We start from the raw sequence: 22,662 nt of genomic DNA on the forward strand, positions 1-22,662 counted from the left end.
TGATTGTGGAGACCGTATCCCCCTCTGTTTCTGTACATAGTACATGGCTGCCATATTGTCAGTCTGGCCAACCATGTGAACACTTTAAAAGCTAGGTGAACTGCTTGAAGCTCTAGGTAGTTGATATGGAGACCCCGTTTTTTGTTGTCTCATATATTCTGTATTGTGAAATGCTCGAGATGCGTACCCCATCCCTTGAATGATGAGTCCATCGGGACAGTGAGTTGGAGAACAGATTTAAGAAAATCCCACCCTTTCAACAGGTACTCCACCATTGCAGAGAGCGATGAGTGTGGAGGCCTAGCAACACTAGATCCTCTATCTGAACCAGTGTGTAGGATCGCTGTAAGGCTAAACATTCCTTTAAGGGGTGCATGAGCAAATAGGGCATGGCGTACTTTGGCAAAAGTAGGAGGCCATCCTCATGACTGTCCTCACTGTGAATTGTTGATTTGTCTGAAACTGAAGTAGCAGTGTCTGAAAATTCTGAACTCATTCAGAATTGGGATAGGCAAATCCTGTTTGACAGTTTAGAATAGCCCCTAGATATGGCTGAATCTGCAGAGGATGTAGGTGAGACTTGGGAATATTGATGGTGATGGCCAAGCGGTGTACCAGATCTATTGAAGTCAGAATGTACTGTATACACCATTGGTGAGTGTTGGCTTTTAGAAGCCAATTGTCCAGATATGGAAATATATGTACTTTTTGTCTACATGGGGTTGCTACCACTGGCACTGGCACCTGGTGAATACTTGAGGTGTCATAGTCACTCTGAAAGAAAAGACTTTGAACTGATAATGTTTAACGACCACCACAACCCAAAGATATTTGCGATGGGCTGGATGGATGGATTGGTATGTGAAAAGAGGCATTCTTTAGATCCAGTGTGGCCATAAAGTCGCCTTTTGTTTTTGTAGAAGTGGAATTTCATCTTGCAAGGTGACCATGTGAAATGGTCTCATAGTATGTACTCGTTTGGTGGTCTAAGATCTAGGAAGGGTCGTTGAGATCCAACTTTTTGGGGGATTAGGAAGTATAGAGAGTATATCCCTGAACCCTGGTGTTGAAGAGGGCTGGGTTCTATAGCTCCTTTGAGAAGAAGAGCATGAACGTCTTGTGTTAGCAACATTTGATGTTTAGGTGACAACTTGTGAGAGAATGGTGGAATGCTGGAAAGAAACGTAGTGAGATCCAGACAATAGCCAAGTTGGAAAATGGCTAATACCCACTAGTCTGATGTGGTTTTTTTTGCCATACGGGGATAACGCTGTGCAGTAGACCCCTGACAAGTGTTATGTGATCGGGGCAGGAGGCTTAGTAGAGGGTGTTGCTCTACTTGGGAAGGCACCCTTAATTCCTCCTTTACTGTTGCTGCCTCTGTAGGAGCCACAATAGTAGCCTCCGAAGGACGTGTTTGGCCTTGTTGTCTTCAGTATGAGGTGGAAGCATCTGAGGAGGTGGGCTTTAAAGTTTCCACAGTAACCAGAGTGGCGGAAGGTACCATGAGGAGCAGGTGTCTGAAGGGCCTCATTGTTTTTGCCGTCTGTTTTTTTTCTCCTTAAGAGTGTCACCTACCTGAGGCCCAAAGAGATGCTCTTTATCAAAAGACATATTCAATATCCTGTGCTGTACCTCTGGTTTAAAACCAGATATTCTAAGCCAAGCAACACATCTTAATAATATGCTGGTGTTAATCCCCGTAGCTGCAGTGTTAGCAACATCTAGTGCACATCCTATGGATGTGTTTGATATTGGTTTTCCTTCTGTCACCAGTTCTTGGCCTCTCTTCCTGTGCTCATCTGGGAGACACTGGAGGAGATCCTCCATCTCATCCCAGTGTGCACAGTCATAGCGTACCAGGAGTCCCTAAGAATTGGCAATGCGCCAATGATTGGAAGCTTGAGTAGCAACTCTTCCCTGCAGCATCAATGTTCTTGTTCCCCTTGTGAGGAGGTGGGGTATTCCTACTGGACTGTGAGTTTACACATTTGCGGGCAGTGGTGGTGACTAAAGAATATGGTGTCAACTAGCCCCTAATGTATATTGGGACTGATGGTGAGGGCTTATTCTTCTTGTCAAGCCTATGTGTTATGACCCTAGGTCCAATGGGGTCTTTGAATATGTTAGCAGTGTGTCCCAGCATTTCTTTTAATATGGGGAGATACTGTGTAGCCATAAAGGTGCTGGAAAGTGTGTCAAAGAGGAAGTCTTACTCCAAAGGCTCTTTATTTAACTCCACATTGTGGAATTTGGTAGCTCTAGCACTACCCCCCTGGTAAAAGGTGGCAAAATCAAGAGGGGGGTGTGCAGGGTAGAGATCTGGATCTGCAGGGGGATCAGCATCATACATATCCCTGGGGTCATCTATTGGTGGTATCCCCAAATATGTCATGTGCCCCACCACACCCAGCAGAGCATGACAGTAGAGACCCCTGTGGTGATATAGATAATGGGTCTTGTCCATCATGTGGCAGAGAAGATGCTGTTGGTGGTAGAAGAGGTGGAGGTGGCTGTGGAGGATCCAGCTTGTTGAGCAGGCGTCACATCCTCCATTTCCAGATGGACTTCTAGGTCAGAACTGGAACTGCCATCAACAGAAGAGACCTCTTCCTCTGCAACTGACATTTGAGGGTGGCTGCCTTCTTCGGCGTGTTCTTCACCGAAGATGCCTGGAGTGGCATTGATCGTCCTACAGGACGTTTCTTTTTCAAGTGGAATGAGTTACAAGCATCACCTTATGCTTCTCTGTGCTCAAGGACAAACACAGGTTGCAGAAGAGGTGTTGGCTGGTGCATGGATATTTTGAGTGGCAACGTGGGCAGAAGCAGAAGGAAATCTGTTTCTTCGCCAGTCAGGCATTCCCGAAAGGGTGTGATGGAGCCCGAAGTCCATGCCCATTATCACAGAGAGGAGAAGTTCCTAGACCTCATAACTCAAAAGACTTTGTTAGAAGAAAAACAACTTGTACATATCAAGATCCAACTCTAGATGAAAGGAGTATACAAAGACTGTATCTACAGCCACACATGCCTCAAACATAATCATACCTGGGTTATAGGAAAAAGGCCATCCCTGGTACCTCAAACATTATCAATGAGATGTTCAGCTGTCCCTTACTGGTTATGCTACCCATATATAACTTGTGTTGTTTTTGACCTTTATTTTTTATGGAAAGCAAAAATGTTTATCATAAGAAATAAAACAAAATGACTTCAGTTCTTACCACCACTAAGTACAGTGCAGGTACTTTGTAGCCTTCAACTTCTTGGTAAAGGAGCTCCTGTTGCCACAGCAGGAGGACAGAAAACAGCATGCAATGAGATGTATTAAGAGCAGTAGCATCAGCAGCTGCTGCTGCTCTAAGATCACAGGTTGTAAAGTATGGTGGTAGTCAGTAAAGGAGAACCCAGCTTTTCCTCTCAATCATTTAATATGGCAAACTGTGCTAATCCACTCAATCATGATTTAAATGTGAGTTAGGGCCTGATTTAGATGTTGGCGGACGGGTTACCCCAGCACAACAGTGATGGATATCGCAAATGCTGAAATCTAAATCCCATTATTTCCTATGGGATTTAGATTTCTGCAGACAGGATATCCATTACCGTTGTTACAGAGTAACCCGTCCATCAACATCTAAAATCAGAACCTTAGTGTTCAAAAGAAGTTACCAATGAATGTGTGGTTATAAATCGATAATTTATCCTCATCTGTTCACAATCCGTAGAAATCTAAGAATTCTGTTTCTATATTCAACATGAAATTTGTTTATCTGTAAAGTACTTATTATTCTCTACGTTGGCAGTTTGGTTCTCAATTGGTTCAACTTCTAAAATCCGATGAAAGCAAACTCCTGTTGACCTTTGTAAGAATCAAGAAGATTAGATAAGTAGGCTCTTGAAAACCTTTGCAATCTGAATGGCCGAAAGGAAATTATCATTTTATTTTCTCCACCACATATAACAAGGTTTGTGCATAGGTTGTGCTACTTCTCAGTTCCCACACTGAAAGCTCCTGTGGCAATCTTGAAAGAGTAAGGTTATGTGGCCAAGGAAATATTAATGAAGTGAGGTACAAGAACATTTGCTCTTCTGTTAACGAAAAAGAAGACAAAAGAAAAATGTATGTTCCTATTACGCTTTTACCTTAAGAGAAGGTGTTAAGATGAGATACAAGTAAGGACAGACTTGCAAGAAAAAAAAGGCCTCGTGGTCGGCAGACAACAGTATGGATCCTGGCGTTGCCCAGAGACTGGGGACCACAAACTGTGCCCAAGGACCCACTGCATTTTGCATTACTCTGCCCATAAAATGAGACTAGGCGAATGGTGTATATAAAAAGTACAGGTTTGTCACATTTCACCATCCTGCTCTGTCAAGGGCCAGATAAGTTTAATGAAAAGCTCTCAGTTATTCTGACGGGCTAAGAAGGAAACTACATATACCACTGAGCACAAACCTCAACATTTAACTCCACAGCATTCACCAAGGGAGGGAAGCAAAGTAAGCTGCAATACTGCTTCTCCAGCCCTATGCCCTCTTCCAGCCCCTGGGAAACTTGAGGCAAGTTATCAGACTGACCTAGAATACAGAAACGTGGAAAGTCTTGGGGTCTGCCTAAAGCTTTTACTTTTGTCTCCTGTGTGGAATTTGTGGGTATAGTTTGAACATGGCGGAGTGTCTGGTGAGTGACAGGAGAGCTTGCTCAATACCCTTTACTCCGCAGCCTTGTCCTCCCACTGTGAGCAAGAAAGCCAGGATGTCCAAGTGTAAGGCAATGGTGGGTAAGCCAGTCATTGGGAGACTGAGAAAAGAAAAAGGCTCTGCAAGAAGAGTACTGGACTCTTCAGTTAAAACACATACCTTCCCAGTCTTCATAAGGGTATCTGAGAAGGAAGATCCGGAAGAGGACATTATGCCATGGCAGCCTTATCAGTTCTGTGACTGGGCCTCAAATTAGCTAGGTGGAAATGACTGTAACCCTAATAAAAATCTTGTGTGTTAACAAAAGGTCTACTTGTTCCTCGCAGGTTCTAGAAGAGTCAGGCTTGTTTGGAGAAATTAGGCAGGCTGCAGAAACCACAAAAATTTACATTCAAGTGACACTTTAGCTTTAGAGTTTACCTAATATTTTGGCAGGTGCACTTCCACTGGCGTCACAAGGGCTCACTAAGAAGATGCTCATATCAGAACAATTTCCATTAATTTTCTAATACTGGTTCATTTTACTGCAATTTTTTACAGCTTCAAAGCACCTTTAGTATCATCCAGGAAATAAAGAGGAACTATAACTGTTGGTGTTAAGTAGTGCTTTGTAATCACATATCCTAAACAAGCATTTTTTTGCTTGTAAGCCACAAAAGTAGACATCATTTCTGTCACTTAGCTTCTCAATGCATTAAGAACTGATGTCAGATTCTGAACAAAAGAAGTGACCCTAGGCAAACGTGCATTTGAACCCATGAATGATTTAATATTTACTTTTGACCTCATCAAAAACTGTTTGTGTTCAACAGAATTGGGTTAGAGTGCAAATGCTAAATCTGCATGTTGACAATACGTACCCAGTAAGCATCTGTTCATCGCATGTAGTGCTGGAGATTCACATGCTGTGCAAAATCCTGCCATATAGTGTTGGGCTCAGATGTGTGCAAGTATTTATCTTCTAAGAAAGTCTTTTGAGTCACGCAGTATTATGACTCCTCCTCTCGCTCGTAATGCACACAGTCATCAACTCCATTGTTAGACTGTTGTGTACATAAAACTGCTTGACCTACATTGGCTTGTTGGCGAGCTAGTACATCCACACAATAATATTTTGTAAAAGTATTTGGGGTGGACCATGTAGCTGCATTGCAAATACAAGCAATTTAATATTCACAAAAAAGGCCATAGAAGTTCCTTTTTTCCCTAGTGAAATGGGCTCTAGGTGGGATAGTTAAGGACCTTTTAGCTTTAGTATAGCATATCTGGATCTATCTAGCAATCCCTGATTTGGAAATGCCTTTACCTGTATAGGGCTTGGAGAGAGCAACAAAAAGCTGGTGTGTTTTTGGAAAAGATTTAATTCTGTCAATATAATACATGAGAGCTTGTTTAACATCTAATGTATAGATAGCCCATTCCGCAAACAAGTCAGGTTGAGGGAAAAATATTAGAAGTTCAACAGACTGATTGAGATGAAACTGTGAAACCACCTTTGGGAGACACTTCGGGTTGGTGGTAAGTACAACACTATTTCTGTATTTGGAAGAAGGATTCTTCCAAGATTAGTGCCTGAAGCTCACTGGACACGTCTAAGGGAAATGATGGCGACTGTGAAAAGTTACCTTCTATGAGAGAAACTGGAGGGAGGCGTTCGAATGGAAGGCCCACTAACCTTGTCAATACAATATTAAGATTCCATGTCGGCCTGAAGGGACCAGAGGAGGAATGACTCATAAGATCTTCCATTAAGGCTTTAATAACTGTAATTCGTAATAGGGAAACGTGCTGCCTATTTTGAAGGTAAGTGGCTACTGCCACTATTTATGGACATCTGGATGTGAAAGCTAAACCATAAGTTTGTAAATGAAAGAGGTAGCAGACAATATTGTATACCTTGGCTGCTAAGGGACCATTGTGTGAAACAACATTAGTAAACAAATCGCTTCCGTTTAGTAGCGCAACAGGCACAAATAGTAGGCCTGAATGCTTCTTTAAGAATATCCGTGCTTTCTGGTGGGAGATTGCCATATCCCATTTGTAGGACTTCAGGAGCCAGATAGCAAAATTGAGAGACCTGGAATCCGGGTGCCCGATTTCTCCATGGTTTGAGTGAGAGCGTCCTGCTGTTGGGGAGTGTCTCATGGAGGACCACAGAGTTTGCGGATCGTAGTGAACCATGGCTGTCTCACCCATGTGAGAGCGACCAGGACAAGGGTGAGAGAACGGAAGCAGAGGGAGAAGAAGAAAAGCATAAGCAAATATACCTGATCAACTCATCCATAGTTGCCCTTGGACTGTGGGTGTGGGAATCTGGAGGCATATGGTGTTTTCTGCTGTGGCGAAGAGATTCATCTCTAGTACTCCACAGTGCTGGATGTAGTGGTGGAGAACTTGTGGGTGGAGTTCCCACTCGTGGACTTGTTGCTGCATCCTGCTGAGGTCAGTAAAGTCATTGTCCACCCCGGCAAGTATTCCAGTAAGAGTTGGATCCTGCGATAAAGAGACCATTTCCAAATGTTCTGGGCTAGATGAGAGAGCTAATAACTCTAGGCGATTTATGTGGGTAGTTTGTTAAGTGAGATTCAACTGACCTTGGACAATCAAATTCTGTGAATGCGCTCCCCATTCCATAAGGGAGATGTCAGTTGGTATGGTAGTCTGTGGAACTGGGTCTCTGAATTGCCGTCCTTTCAACACTTTGCTGGAGTTTCACCATTGCAGAGAGTGGAAAGTTTGACAGCCGACCAACACTAGATCTTCCCACTGACCCTCCGCTTGAGACCACTGGTGTGCTAAGCACCCCTGTAATGGTTGCATGTGCAACCTGGCATGGGGAAACTATAGTGATGCATGAAGCCATCAGGCCTAGGAGGCGCATAACTGTCCTGACTGTAACCTGTTGATTTGGTTGAAATGGAGGAATGACAGCCTGAAAGAACTGTATCCTGGTGGCATTTAGTTACGGTATGCCCATCTCTGATTCGAGAATTGCCTTCAGATAAGATTGGATCGGAAGGGGTTGCAGATGGGATTTTGTAGCACTGATGGTAAAGCATAGTCCATGATATAGGTTGGTGATGAACTGAGTGTGTTGGTGACATTTTAGACAAGTGGTACACTGGAGGAGCCAATCGTCCTGCTAGGGAAGGACATGTATGCCCTGTATGCGTAGGTGAGTGGCCACTACCCCAAGGCACTTGGTTGAGACCCTGGGTACAGTATTGACTCTGAAGGGGAGTATGTTGAACTAGTAATGCTGTCCGCTTACTACAAATGTGAGGTATCTGTGATGTGCGGGATGGATTGGAATGAGGAAATAGGCATACTGGAGGCCGAGTGCGGCCATGAAGATGCCTTACATTTGCGGGATGATATCCTGAAGAGTGACCATGTGAAAGTGCTCTGATAAAAGGTATTCGTTTAGGGGCCTGAGATCCAAGATTGGTCTCAGGGACTAGCCTTTTTTGGGGGAATGAGGAAGTATTGCAAGTAAACTCCTTTAGTCTGCTGATGGTGAGGGATGGGTTCTATAGCTCCTTTTTCTACAAGCGCTTGGACCTCTTCCCTGACTACACTTTCCTGTTGTGGGGAGGGTTTGTGTTTGCAAGATGGAACACTGGGAAGTATGGGAATGAGCACTAGACAATAACCATGTTGGATGATATCCAACACCCACTGGTCAGAGAGGACATTCTGCCAAGCGGGAAAGAACCCTTGATGATGACCCCGACTGGTGTTGTGTTCTGAGGAAACAAGAGAAGTCAGAACTTACTGGTAGTGGCAGATCGTTTGGGAGACCCACCTTCTTTACCCCTACTTTTTGAGCTGTTCCCTCTGTTAGAGCCTCGAAAATAGCCTCTAGAAGAGGTGTTTTTGGTTTGTGGTCACTGATAAGATGTGGAGGCTTTGGGAGAAGTAGTCTTAGAACGTCCACAGTAGGATGAGCGGCAAAAGGAGCCTTAATGTGAAGAAGTTTGAAGGGCACCCATTGCTTTAGCTGTTCCATTGTCCTTTTGATTTTTTTTAATAAGCTATCTACCTGCGGGCCAAAAAGATGCTCCCCATCAATAGGCAAACTAAGTAGGTTTTGATGAACTTCTGGTTTGAACCCAGAGATATGGAGCCGTGCACGCCTACGTAAAAGGACACCAGAGTTAACACCCCTACCAGGAGTATCCGAAGCATCTAGGGCTTAGCGTATGGTGGTATTTGAGATCTGCTTGCCTTCAGAGACAATCTCATAACCTCTCTTCTTGTGTTCATCTGGGATATATTGGAGGAGTTCCTCCATCTCATCCCAATGGGTCCGATCATATTGAGAAAGCAGCCCAATAGCTTTGGAAATTCGCCAATGATTACCCAATTGTGTAGTTATCCTCTTGCCTGCAGCCTCTAACCCTTTAATCTCCTTATATGGTGGAGGAGCATCACCAGTGCTATGAAAGTTTGTTGTGTGACACAGCATGCTTTGAGCATAAGGAGGTACTGAGCAGAACGTTGTGTAGAGGAAAGGGTTTAAAAAAATGTAATCATCCTCTAAGGTTTAAGTATGCTAGTCCAAATTTTGGAAGGTGTCACCCTACCAATGAGGTCGTGAAAGGAAGTGGTATAATCGGGAAGGGAGGGTTTTTGCAGGGTATAGGTGGATCTGTCTCATAGGTATTCCAGGGATTATCCAGCAATGTGATGTCATAAGCGTCCCCATAGCCCTGTCCCTCTGTATCTGAATGAGGTGACCTTTTGAGAGGGGGTGGGGTGTGGGGTGTGGGGTCTGTGTGTGTGAGATATAGGGTCAGCTAGAGAAGCAGGATGTGAGATTGAGTGTGGTGAAGCAGGTGGGGAAGACGGAATAGTGAAAGGAAAAGGGCACGTAGCCTTGTCCGTTCTCTTGTGCTGCCTTGTTGGCTTGTCCAAGGCTTCTTCAAAGGTAGTCGCCATTTAGATGGTTGAGCAGCAGATCCAGGAAGTCGATTGATGATTCGGCCTGTATGTGGAAGGATATTTCTGTCAAAATTGATTTCTTCATGTAACTTATGAAGAATCGGTTTAACTGTGCCTGATCAGTGGACAAACTTATTGCTGGACGCAGACGGTCTGAGCTCCGGTGCCGATGGTTCTCAGCTCGGACGGCGTTTTGTGTTTCAATGCTGAAGGTGTCTGCTCCGAAGGTCTGCTTGACTCCGAGATGGAAGCGGTCAGAGCCTAAGTAGTCGTCCTGGATGATTTTTTGGTGTCAATCTGGGTCTGGGCATTACGTCCGAAGTTGTCTGTCAGTGGCAAGCACAGCCTGAAGGCAGTAGGTCTCTGTTGCTCCTGAGTAACTGTTCACCCCTTTGAGAAGGGTTGCTCTGCATGTCTGCGTGGTATCAGTGGCAAAGTGGCAAAGTGTGTGTGTGTGTGTGTGGGGGGGGGGGGAGGCAGATAGGGGGTTGAAGTGCTCACAGCTGGTGGAATTCCTGAATTTCCAGGTCCTTTCATCCACAGCCGGCACCCCCCAAAATTCTTTGGTGCCGAAAAGGTCCAGTATGTCATCTCTGCTCCTCTGTGTCATTTCAGGTCATCAAGGCCAATGGTTGTTAAAGAGTTTTCTATGAACTTGAAGGAGAGGTAATCAGCCTTGCCATGCTTGGGTGAGAGAGACAGGTTAAAGATCTGATGGAGATTGGTCCATGGGTATTTTGTTTGACACTAAGGACAGTAGTGGAAAGGCATCCATTCCATCATTGTGTAAACATGATAGCGGAGATACACCTAAGGTCCGAAGAAGGCTGCAAAAGGCAAAGGTCCATGTGAGGAAAACCACCCAGCTGATTGAGGAGTTGCCAAACAAAACTGAAGGGAAATGGGAACACGATCGATAACAATACTGATGGAGGGAGGAACTGGGTAAACTGAGAAGAATGCATCATGACTGTGCTGAACTGTAGCATGGGCGCATACGTTTGAACCAGACGGTGGAAGAAAACAATCTAACAGTAGAGACAATCACCATGCGCATTGCCAGCAAAAGAAGGAGTCACTATACTTCAGGACTCGAAAGACTTTCTTTGAAGAAAAACAACTTGCACATGTCCAGACCCAACACTAGATGGCAGGATTATGCAAAGCATGTTTATCGACAGCCACACATGATTTCAACAAAGTAATTATCTTCTGTCAACTCATGAAAGCAATACAAAGTAAATGGCACTGGCAGTCAGTGACATGTCTAGGGTATTGGGATTACAGTTGGGAGCTTTACCCTTGCAAACTTGAGGTCATGCCCTAGCATGAAATCTGAAGATGTTTCAAGTTGAAAGGGTCCACCACTTGAAAGAATACAAAGGAGACAGCCCTTCAAAAAACTGACACAAGGAAAGGTAATGTCCTTGATGTGCATGCACATGCATACAGGAAGACCTGTAATGGTGATGACAAAAACGAGATTGGGAAGAACAATAAAAAACATAATTCCATATTTTAAAAGAGTTGCCTTGTGGCCTTTGAATGATGGAGAAATTACCTGTTAGAATCACTGGTTTATCTTTAACAAATCATGAGTTACACATATAATGATGTAAAAATATACTTTGATGGTAAAGTCCTACCTGGTTCAGAAATTGTTTGACTACAGCTGCTAGCTATATTGTTGGGTATCATTGTTGTGGCTGATTGGTGTCTCGATAAAGGAGGGTTTAGATGTAAAGAGCTCCCCATCACCAGTCCTGAATGACCAAGGACACCACAGCTTCCAGTAGCTTGTATCTGATGCATCAGTCCTGTAATCTGGCTATTCAGGACTGGACTGCCATCCCGGACAAAATTAGTGCTTGCATTTTGACAGAGAATACCTTCCCCTCTTAAAGGCAAAGTGTGTGCAGAATTCTGAAGTGGGACTGAGTTCACATTGTCTGAAAAATGTAGCTGATTTGTAGAGCAAGGTAAAACAGTATGTGAGCTCTCACTGCCAGTGGTACTATTGCTGCTCATGTGGGAGCTTTGACAACTCATAGTCTGAAGTAATTGAGACATGGAATTCACAGGAAAGGAACTCTGCCCTTGTTTTCGAAGCACATCAGACACAGACTTAGGGGCTCCGGAACTATCCACCGGAGACTGTCTAAGTAAGTTCAACACTCCAGCTGTTGGTTGTTTTCTTTTTCTTAAATTGTCTTTTTGTTGAGACATTAATTTATCTCGTAGTGCTGCTCGGCCACTTTGTCCTTCACTTGCTGGTAAAAGCATGTTAGCAGTAGGAGGAAACATGGTGGTTAAAGTGCTATGACCTTCAACATTGCCAACACAGGTAACAGCTACAGATTGACTACTGTTGCTACCAGCAATTTTGTTTTGATTTGCTAGCTGTGCTTTGGCGGCGGCTGAGAGTAAACTACTTGCAGGAAAAGAGGCAGCATTGTGCTGATTCAGTATCTGATTTAAAGGCATTCCTAGCAAACCTGACTGACTCTTTAAAGGACTGCTTCCAGCAGGCACAGGAGGGAAAACTGTGTTATTTGGAGGATTCAGTACATTAGTCATTCCAGCTATCAGAGAGTTAGGGATATCCTTGTATTGTTGAAGTCCGTCGGGTTTTGTTGAAGGACTTGAAGGCATGGATGACCGAGGAGACCCTACTGTTGATCTTGGTGACCTTGCAGGGACTTTAATAGCACTACAAGTAGTCTGTGGTCCTAATGGAGGCAACATACAATTTCCATGTTCTGAAGACGTGGAAGATGAGCGTGATCTTTGGGGAGATGCCTCAATCTTTCCAATTCCTGATGCTATTATATGGACTGGTGATGTTACTGGGGAAGGAGATGCCGAAGCAGGAACTGAATGCTGAACTCGAACATGAGTTCCATGGTTCATGTGACCTTGTTTTACAGTTGGCAAAGGGAGATTACTTGGCAAAGGAACTACAGCAGGTGGCATGCTTACATTTATCAAAGGGACCTGAGAGTGAACATTATTATGGAAACTAGATGCATTTATATGGACAGGATTCGGATTCACTGGTTTGCTTGGAATGGGATCAAGAATGCCTAGTGGATCTTTCTCTGAAGTTAAAGGTTTTTTCTGAAGAACACATGGAGGAGGTGGTGGTGGTGGTGGCGGAACATGAGATGGCTTATGGTGAAACATTGCTCTAGGCATATCTAAGTTAGCTGGATAATTATACATGGATTTATTCATAGCAGGACTTTTCATAGCCAAGGTTGGGGAAAGCGATACATTAGTCCTCCCAGTCACTGCACATGATGACTGCACTGGTGAACCATGAATCACTGCTACTGGTGGAGACAAAGGAGTCCTTGTATGCATAGGGCTGGAACTGGGTGCTGCATGAAAATTGGGATTGTTCCTTGTGAACACTTCGGGACTTCCTAGTGGATCAGTCCTAGGAGAGATCGAGCCATCTCCGTATATCTGTGGTCCAGATGAATCTGGACTGGGACCACCACCATGACTTCCACGATATGGAGACTTTTGCCCATGTTCACTGCTACCCAATCGCTGCCGAGTGAAAGCAGGGTGCATTTCCTGTTGCTGAGTAACGATTGGTTCTTGCAGATAATGCCTGCTCGTTGCATTAGGTGCACCTGTCATTAATTTGAATGGCTTTTTCGCTTCTGGCATCACAGCAGGTGAATTCACTTCATGCGATTTATTTCTCATCAATCGTGGAGTTGCTGCTTGTGTAGGTACCATCGGATTTGCACCTGAAATAATTTCAATAAATTGAAAATTATACATCAACTATGATTACAATTAACTAGAGATACAATGGCCAAAACATAACAGTTGCTAATTAGTAAGCATTTGAACACCTGCCTGCTTATTTTATTCTGTACCAAGAAAGCATAGCAGCAGTAAGAAATAAAGAGACCTAACTGCCATTTGCAGTGATTTATTCTTTCTCCTCAAAGGATTGCTATGAACACAGTATTTTGTTATGTTAATATTCTCTAATTTTGCAGCAATAAACAAACGCAAAGTATTAATTTACAATACATTAGAAATAAAGGTGTAGTTCGTTGCACTTATTGGCTGTACATAAGCCTAGACAATTACTCATTTCCCCAAGACTACAGTACACCTTTCTGCCATCACACTACAGGTCATCAAGAGGACCAATCGCTGCCAGTTTTCATTATGCCACAAAGGCCTGGCTATTTAGTGTGTGTTACAATACTCCTGGTTGTTGCCCCAAAGGGATTAAATTTGCTTGATGGGGAGGGGTCTATGATACCCACACAACTGGGAAGAATGGTTCTTTTCTGTGATGAAAATGAAAATACAAATAAAAAATAAAAAAAATAAAAAAAAAATTCAAGAGGAGAACCCAAGCTACCAATCTGATGCTTTGTCCATGTAAGGAAAGAAATGGATTTTAAATTAGTCTTCAACAAGCTGCAAAGAACACAACACTACTATAATTTTACAAAAATTAAAAATGTGCTGCTTGTTTAACGTCCTCTCAAATTATTTTGTCTGTTAGCCAGTTTTCTGACACTGACTAGATGTTACATCTCATGACATATTACATTTCACCTATTATAGAAGAAACAACAACATTAGCATACTGTCCTTTAAGAAAAAGGGCAGAATCTGATGCAGTGCTCCTACAGTGCAGAGTTTCATGGGCTCAGGGAGAAATCGTCTGGTATCACAATGTCAGTGATAGTGAAAATGGCAATGATGTAAGACAAAATATCTACTGGCTTCCCTGGTTGATGTTAAATATGGGTCTTTTAGTTATTTGTCAGTGTGTTGTAGAAACAGAAGGATGCCAGCTCTTCTTTGGCAACGGAATATGAGAGGCTTCTTACCGAGGGGGAGAAGAACAGGGATACCACAATGTCAATTGTTGGCGAGTGGTGTCAATCCAAATCACAGACAACAAAAGAATTGCAGTGTGGAAACGTGCACAGCTCTCATATGTGCAGGAATTTCGGGAAAGTACTCTTTTTGTAATTAGTCTTTGCTCAGGAAACACTGCTTTGCTGAGACATTTATCAGGTGTATCAGCATGCGGTAAAGGTTTCTGGGGGCCTAAATGCTTGGCTTCACTTTGTTACTGTTCACTTAACATGTTTTTTTGGTTTGTTCCTGAATAAACAACTCTAAAAAATGGGAAAAACTTAAGAGGTTATTTTCTGCAACAATTGTTCAAAACTGTGCTACCATTAACGGTTTTACCAAACTTAACTGAAGTATTTTCTGGCAAGAAATGTGTAACTTTTTTTTCATTTTTTTCAACAAACATACTTTTAGAAGTATCTCAGTATTATTCAAATTATTCAAGCAATAGCAGTTTCCAAGGCAGCATTTAAATTGCAGTTTCAAGCACAAAGAGGCTGTCTACAACATATACGACAATCAAGCGTGGCAGTAAGGGTAGTATGTTATTTTTATAAAAGATGGTAAAATTGGAGAACAGTTTTCAGAAATTGGTAATGAGTATTCCGTAGATGGCCAGGACTGGATTAATAGAATATGGATGAGAATACACACTAACGATGGTACTATCAATTAACTTATCATCCAAGAAAGAAAAACTGATCTAAACACACCATACTTTGGGGCAGGGGAAGGTGAAGTTGAGCTGCTGGGCACAAATATTACTGCATCTCCTAGGAGCTCTGGTGCAGTTCAATTTTTGGGATCGCTTGGGGAGATAAAGATATTAGACTGCTGAGAGAGAGGATAGGTGAAGATTTTAGATCCTTGCAATGGGGTGAAACTAAGTACCCTATTGCCTTACATGCAACTGAATGTGAAGCTCAGAGTCAAACGAGCAGATTTAGATTTTGTGTTATAGATCATGTGGCCTGGGACCACCATGGGTTGTAACAGAGAATTCCGTCTTAAACGATGTGAAGCCTTTTGTATTAGGAAATTAAAGGCTGTGGAGACGGGATTAAATTTAGATCAGAAGTTGCAATATTTTTTGGATACTAATGTATTATATTGTAATGTAACAGATACTATATTGCCTCATAATTTAGTTATTAATAAGCTTGACATTGACATTAGAGAGGGTCTACGTGAAGGCTTTTGGTTAAGCTGGAGTACTGAATAATATTATGAAACAGTTCTGTAGTATTACTTTTCAACTTTGATCAGTATTGATACTGTGCAATGGATTTTTAATGTTACTTTAGCATTTTGATCTGTATATATATTATTAACTTCGTTATTTAGAGGCTTATGATCATTGACATGTCTCGCTGAGACCTCCAGTTGAGTAATACATCAGTGAATTGTGTGTAGTCCAGTGGACAGTACTTGATTTTCTCGTTAAGGATTATGGTATGAATTTAGTCTTTGTGCTGTATTTGCGATAGGCCAATTTTTAAAATGGCCGCGTTGGCTTAAATGGGATACGTTTGTTATTTTTAGGAATTTCAAGATAGTGCCTGAAGAAAATGCAGTCGTATATGAGAAATGTAGACAGTGACCGTATTGGTGGAGACTGGATGACGCAGTCTAGGATCACAGTCATTAGGGTTAGAAAACAGGATGGCGCCCATATGGAACGCCATCATATAAGAGTAATGGAGTACCCAAATGTTGTATCATCATTTGTCACATCGCAAGTTTACTTACACTTTTGTAGTGCACGAGTATATTTTTTGTAAAATACTTAATGTCCTTGACAAGTAGGAAATGATATATGTCTTTATTAGGAGGCTTTGTCAACTTTAAGATGGCGGCCACATTGATATAGACCATCATAAATCACAACTGTTATTTAAGCTAGGCAGTAAAAAGTCTGAATGAGACGCCGACATCCATGTGGATAGGATACGGAGTACTCTCAGATGGTACATACGTAACTTTATATGGTGCTCCATATTTTGTTTTATGTACACTCAGTGAGTTTTATTAGTTACATTAAGGTATACCACGGGTATGTTTACACAAGGAGGTCTCGGATGACTTCACTTTAATACAGTTAATATAAGTATTGGCTGCTAAGTCTACAGTCTTTTACTGTTACACCAACATAACATTTGTACTTTATTTTATTAGCATTGGCTGAGGTATTATTTTTAAGTGTACTGAAACTATGATTTAGCAATATTGATATGTTATTGTCATTTTTAGGCGAACTGGGATAAAGCCACAATTTTACCATTGAAAGAACCGTTCTGAATAGGTGGGTGAGCAAGTGATTTATTTTGGATGCAGTTAGGGCGTTTTTGATAGATCATACACTTGGATAATTTTGGAAATCCTATTTTTCTTTAATTTTAATACCACTAGGATGTTTGTGAATACTGAGGTACGCAATACTGGCTTAACACATGGGTTATAGTTCACTTTACAGTTTAAATAATACACTTGGTGATGGAGGGGCATTTGGCATGTGTCACCTAAGGGTGAAGTGAATTTGGTATTAAATAATGTTTGTTATGAACTTTACATTAAGGATATGAACAATTTTGATGGTTTACACTTGGATTATAACTTGGATTGAGATTTTGAATGTGGATCTATCACAGTGTGTTGTATAAGTGATGATACTGGATTTTGTCATTTTGAGTTGATTATATATAAGGAGTGATTGTTTATTTTTAGCCTTGAGAAAGTCATGAATGACACAGTTATCTCAACAAAACACATGTTAGCTAAAGATTCTTAATGTGTGGCTAACATGTTAAATGGATTAAACAAAGGAGAATAACATTGCACTGGAAACTGGAATAATGGAGACCATATTTAAGATGGACATGTGATATAAATATATTGGACTTCTTTAATTTGTGTGCCCAAGGTTATTGTTGGTTTATCTGAGTTGGTTCGGCACACTAAAAGATGTCAGGTGGTCACCTTTCCCTCTGGAGCACCAGAAAAGGAGTATAAGCTGTATTGTAATTGAGGCTGGCATTGATATTTTAAGTGTGGACCCGCAGTGATATCCAGCTTCTGTTGATTTCAATTTGATCTTTGAATAACCACCTCCAGATGGCGATGCAATTAGTGACCTGCTAGGCATCTATGGCTGAGTTTGTCTGCTCTGGCGTTTAAACAATCTGCCAGATGTTGAACCTCTAGGGATAAGCTCTGGTGTTCGGGCCATGTCCAGGGAAGCAAAGCCTCTTGACAGAGGGCCCACGACCCCACCCTGCCCAGTTTATTGCAACACAACATGGAGGTGGTGTTGTCTGTGAACACTTGTACCAGCCTTCCCCTGATTTAAGAAGAAAGCCTTGCAATGCTAACCTGAACTTCCAAAGCACCAACATATTGATGTGAAGCGCAGATTCCGCCAGAGACCAGAGTCCTCTGAGCTCCACCTTTCCCAGATGGCTGCTCCAGCCCAGGAGTGACGCATCTGCCACTAAAGTCTGCTCTGGTTGGGAAAAGGAGAGGGGTCGGCCACTGACATCATTTTGGTTAGTCAGCCACCACTACAGGTCTTTCGCAATTCCCTCTAAGATCTGGACCTAGTTGGGGAGATTCCCCTGATATTGCGCTCACTGAGACTTCAGGTCTCAATGCAGAGCCTGCATATGTCAAAGGGCATCTGTTACAAGCAGGATGCGGGAGGCCATAAGACCCAGGATCAATCTCACCAAAATCCAGGATAGAGGCTGAAACATCGGTGTCATAGCCTGAATATCCTGGACTCACCGCTTGGGAGGATAGGCGCGAAAGTGCACTGTGTCCACACCAGCTCCAATGAAAAGGAGCATCTGAGAGGGAGAGGGTGTGACTTTGAAACGTTATTAGTGAACTCCAGTGAGTGGAGAAGGATCGCCGTAGTCTGGAGGTGGGAGGCAACTGCCCGTGGCAAGCCCGCCTACCATAGCCAATTGTCAAGGTAGGGGAAGAATGGAACATCTGACCTCCAGTTGGTGCGCTGCAACCACAGCCATTACCTGAGTGAACACCTGAGAGGCACTGGTAAGGCCAAAGGGGAGTTTGGCAAACTGAAAGTGCTAATGCCCCACTGTAAGAAGCTGACTGTGAACACTATCTCATTTTTACATAGTATATACAGAGTCCAGGGCAGTGCTTAATTTGTAAATAAAAACGTGCTGGTGTCCAAAGCTATCCTCCTAAACACGCGGCTGCTGCAGTTAAATGTGCGAACACTGAATACTGAGGCAAGGCGACCCAGGTCAGCACCTAACACACACCCTCAGTGGCGCAGGACAGACGGGCAGAAGGTACAAAACACAGCGCTGGGCTCCCAATGCTTTCCTAAAGGGGGACATCAGGGGCCAAAAGGATGCTGCAGGTGAAGTCCAGGGGGTCGATTCCGGGAAACCAGTGGCTGGGTCAAGGAGTGGGGCCGCCTGCTTGATGTTGCTGCACTGAAGGTTAGATTCTCCAAGGCCAGGGGACTGCAGGTGCAGGGGTACCTTTTGGCATTGGGAATCTTCATCCGGTTCTGTTGCGGGCAGGAGGGGTCAAACCAGGGTGGGCGTTTGCTCAGAATCGCCTGGGGACCAACTCTAGCCAGTTGGGCCACCTGGACACAGGCCGCTGGTGTCGGGTGCAGAGTGGACAGGACTCGCAGATCTGGGGTGGCTCTGGAGTCCTTGGATGGAGTTTCTTCTAGGACAGGGCCGCTGTCCATGGAAATTCTTGGTCCTCATGGGTGCAGGCAGTTCTCTGGAGGCTTTTCAGAGGTCGCTGGTCCTGCAGGATGTGTCACCTTCTTTTTTCAGGGCTTTTTAAAACGGGAGACAGGCCGGTAGGCCCGGGGCCAAGTCAGTTTGAGTCTTCAGCCTTCTCTGCAGGGGTTTCAGTTTAGCAGTCCTTCTTTCTTCTTGTGAGGTCACCAGGAATATGACGAGCTAGGTTCAAAGGAGCTCTTAAATCCTGGATTTAGGGGCGTTGCAGGGGCCAGTAACCAATGGCTACTGTCGCTGAGGGTGGCTAAGCCCTTGTTTCCACTCCCTTTGATGAGGGGGACACAGACCTAATCCTATTGGTTCCTGCCTTCAAAACTAAGATGGAGGGTTTTGCAAGGAGGGGGTCACCTCAGATCTGGACACCTTAGGGGTGGCTGCAGCTGAGGTGGTCACTTCTCCTTGTTTTTCCTACGTTTCCCATCAAACTTGCTGCCAAAATAGGAGCTTTGTCCAAGGTGCGGGCATATTCACTAGCTGGAGTGCCCTGGGGAACTGTTACAAGAGTCCTGAGCCTTTGAGACTCACCACCAGGTGTTACAGTCCCTGCAATGGGGAGGTGTGAAGCACATCCACCCAGTTCTAGCCACCAGTTTCTAGCCACCAAGAGCACAAAGGCTCTCACCCCATGTGGTCAGAAACTCATCTCTTAGTGGTAAGCTGGCACAGACCAGGCAGTCCTGCACTAAAGGATTGGTTAAAATACAGGGGTCATCTCCAAGATGCCCCCTGGGTGCATTTTTCAATTAATCCAACACTGGCATCAGTGTGGGTTTATTGTGCTGAGAAGCTTGATCCTAAACTTCCCAGTATTCAGTGAAGCCATTATGGAGCTGTGGAGTCCGTAATGACAAACTCCCAGACCATATACTCAATATGGCTACACTGCACTTACAATGTCTAAGAATGGTCTTAGACACTGTAGGGGCATATTGCTCTTGCAGCTATGCCCTCACCTGTGGTACAGTGCACCCTGCCTTAGGGCTGTAAGGCCTTCTAGGGGGGTGTCTTCCCTATGCCACTGGCAGTGTTTTGTGCACATGGCACCCTGGGAGGGGGTGCCATGTCGACTTTGTCTTTTTCTCCCCACCAGCTCACACAAGCTGCAATGGCAGTGTGCATGTACTTGGTGAGGGGGTTCCCCCAGGGTGGCATAATGCATGCTGCAGCCCTTGGGAATCTTCCCTGGCCACAGGGCCCTTGGTACCATGGGTGCATTTTACAAAGGACTTAACTGTGTGCCAGGGGTGTGCGAATTGTGGGAACAATGGTATCGTTTTTGGGGAAGAACACTGGTGCTGGGGTCTGGCTAGGTGGATCCCAGCACACTCTCAGTTAAGTTGGCATCACTTGTGCGATCATGAGAATCCCAAGTTTCTCCTTTTTTAGGAAGAGGTTGAGAATGCGCAGACCTAGAATAGGACAAAAGCCTCAGTCCTCCTTTGGCACCAAGAAGTACAGGGTATAGCAACTGCAACTTACTTTTGATGTCGGCAGCATATGATAGCTCCCTAATACAAGTACAAAAAGCATTTACATATGGACACACATATAACTTGAACTGCAGATAACTCCCTTTCCCTGCTAAATAATTTGATACCGTAAACTGGCAGCCAAAGGGTTTGTGCTGCAGGGGGTTGGGGCTACATGTCCCAAGGAAAAAATAACCGCTTCTTACCTGTAGGTGTAGTTGTGCAGCTTGAATAATTTTCTGGATTCACGTGCAGTGTATTATTCCGCCATCTAGTGGTTGGGTCCAGAAGTTCTACTACTTCCCCAAAAACAAAAGGTTTGTCCATTTTCTTTTTACCTTTGTTTGTTGGCAGGCGTTGACGGAACCTCCATTTGGTGCTTCCTTCTGATATTGTCGTACTCCCTCCAGATGTTCTCACTTCAGGTCGCCATCTTCAGATTCTTCTTTTGGCCCCGCCCCTCTTCTGGGTGGAGGTGAATGGGCCGCTTATGAATCCATGAAAAATCTTCAAGGTGCAAGACTACACCTACAGGTAAGAAACTCTGTATTTCAGCATGAATCGTTTCTGGAGTCACATGATGTGCGTTGATTTTAAAGCGGTTTTAACTTCTGAGATGGCTGAGTTGAAGATGGGCATTGACTAATAATGCTTTTGCGCTTTCTTCCCCACTTGAGCTTCCTTGTTCATCTGAATGTCAACACAATAATGGTTCATAAATGTGTGCACTAATGAATAAGTTGCTGCCACAAAGATTTCTTGAAATGGAGTACTGGACATAAAAGCAATAGTTGTACCCTTTTTTCCGTGCTGAGTGTGCTCCTGGTGCCATGGTTAATGCTTCACCCGCATTGGTGCAACATAACTGAATTATTTGTGCAATCCATCTTGCTACAGCGATCTATGTAACTGGATTTCCCAAGAAGCTCTTTCAAAGCGATACAAACAATTTCAGAGTATTCCTGAAAGGGCTTGTCCTTTCAATGTAAAACATAATGGAGCTTCTTGCATTCAATGTGTGTAATCTTCTTTCAGCATGCCTCTTTGGATTCTAAAATTAAAAATTTAGTTTGAATAGATTAGTTAATGTGAAACTGCGAAACCACCTTTAGTATAAATTGTGGAACTGTTCTCATGACAATTCTGTCCTTGTTGATTTAAAAATAGGGTTCTTGAATTCTGAGTGCATGTAGCTCACCAACCCTGCATTGGGAAGTAATAGGTATTAAGAAAGCAGTTTTAAGGTTAGCATTTGTAAAGTAGCATTGTTTAGTGGTTCAAAGGGTTTCTTCAAGAGTTGCATAAGAACTAAATTTAGGTTCCATGTGGGTGCTGGTATCCTTCTTGGTGGTGCACTTCTTTTTGCACCATCTAAGAATCTTTTAATCTTTTCAACACTGGAGATGTGAAGAAATGTCTTCCCATTTGACCTCTTGAATAGGCCACAATTGCAGCCCGATGAACCTTTATGGATGCATATGTTAGACCTTCTTTCCTTTTTGCCATATAACATTTTCTAGTTATTGGTTTCCCATTTTCTCCTAATACTGCCATTGTATTTTCGGGGAACTTAATGTGTCTGAATTGTAAGTCTTAAGGAGCCATCACGTTAGTTTGAAATATGTGGGTTCTGGGTGCAGCACTTTCCTGTTTTTTATTGACAGCAGATCCTGTTGCTTCGGTAGTGTCAGAAATGTTCAATGGGCTAACTGTACAATTTCTGGGTACCACTTTTGTTTTGCTCATTGTGGAGCAATAAAATCAAGGTCATGTGACTCATTTTGTATTTGCTGATGACCCTGTGTAGCAGTGGAACTGGGAGAAAAGTGTATTCACATTTCCCTGACCAGT

General features: G+C 43.4%; 1 protein-coding gene across 4 annotated transcripts in view; it reads right to left on the reverse strand.

The window, feature by feature from the left end:
* Positions 1 to 22,662, reverse strand: part of MBD5 (methyl-CpG binding domain protein 5) — a 368,139-nt gene that overhangs the window by 191,478 nt on the left and 153,999 nt on the right. For all 4 annotated transcript variants that reach the window (XM_069225228.1, XM_069225227.1, XM_069225226.1 and 1 more), the window contains one exon: positions 11,297 to 13,411. In XM_069225228.1, the coding sequence (XP_069081329.1) occupies positions 11,297 to 13,411 (2,115 nt within the window). The remainder of the gene's footprint in view (positions 1 to 11,296; positions 13,412 to 22,662) is intronic.

The sequence above is a fragment of the Pleurodeles waltl genome, chromosome 3_1, assembly GCF_031143425.1.
Source record: "Pleurodeles waltl isolate 20211129_DDA chromosome 3_1, aPleWal1.hap1.20221129, whole genome shotgun sequence".
In the NCBI taxonomy this organism is placed as follows: Eukaryota; Metazoa; Chordata; class Amphibia; order Caudata; family Salamandridae; genus Pleurodeles; species Pleurodeles waltl.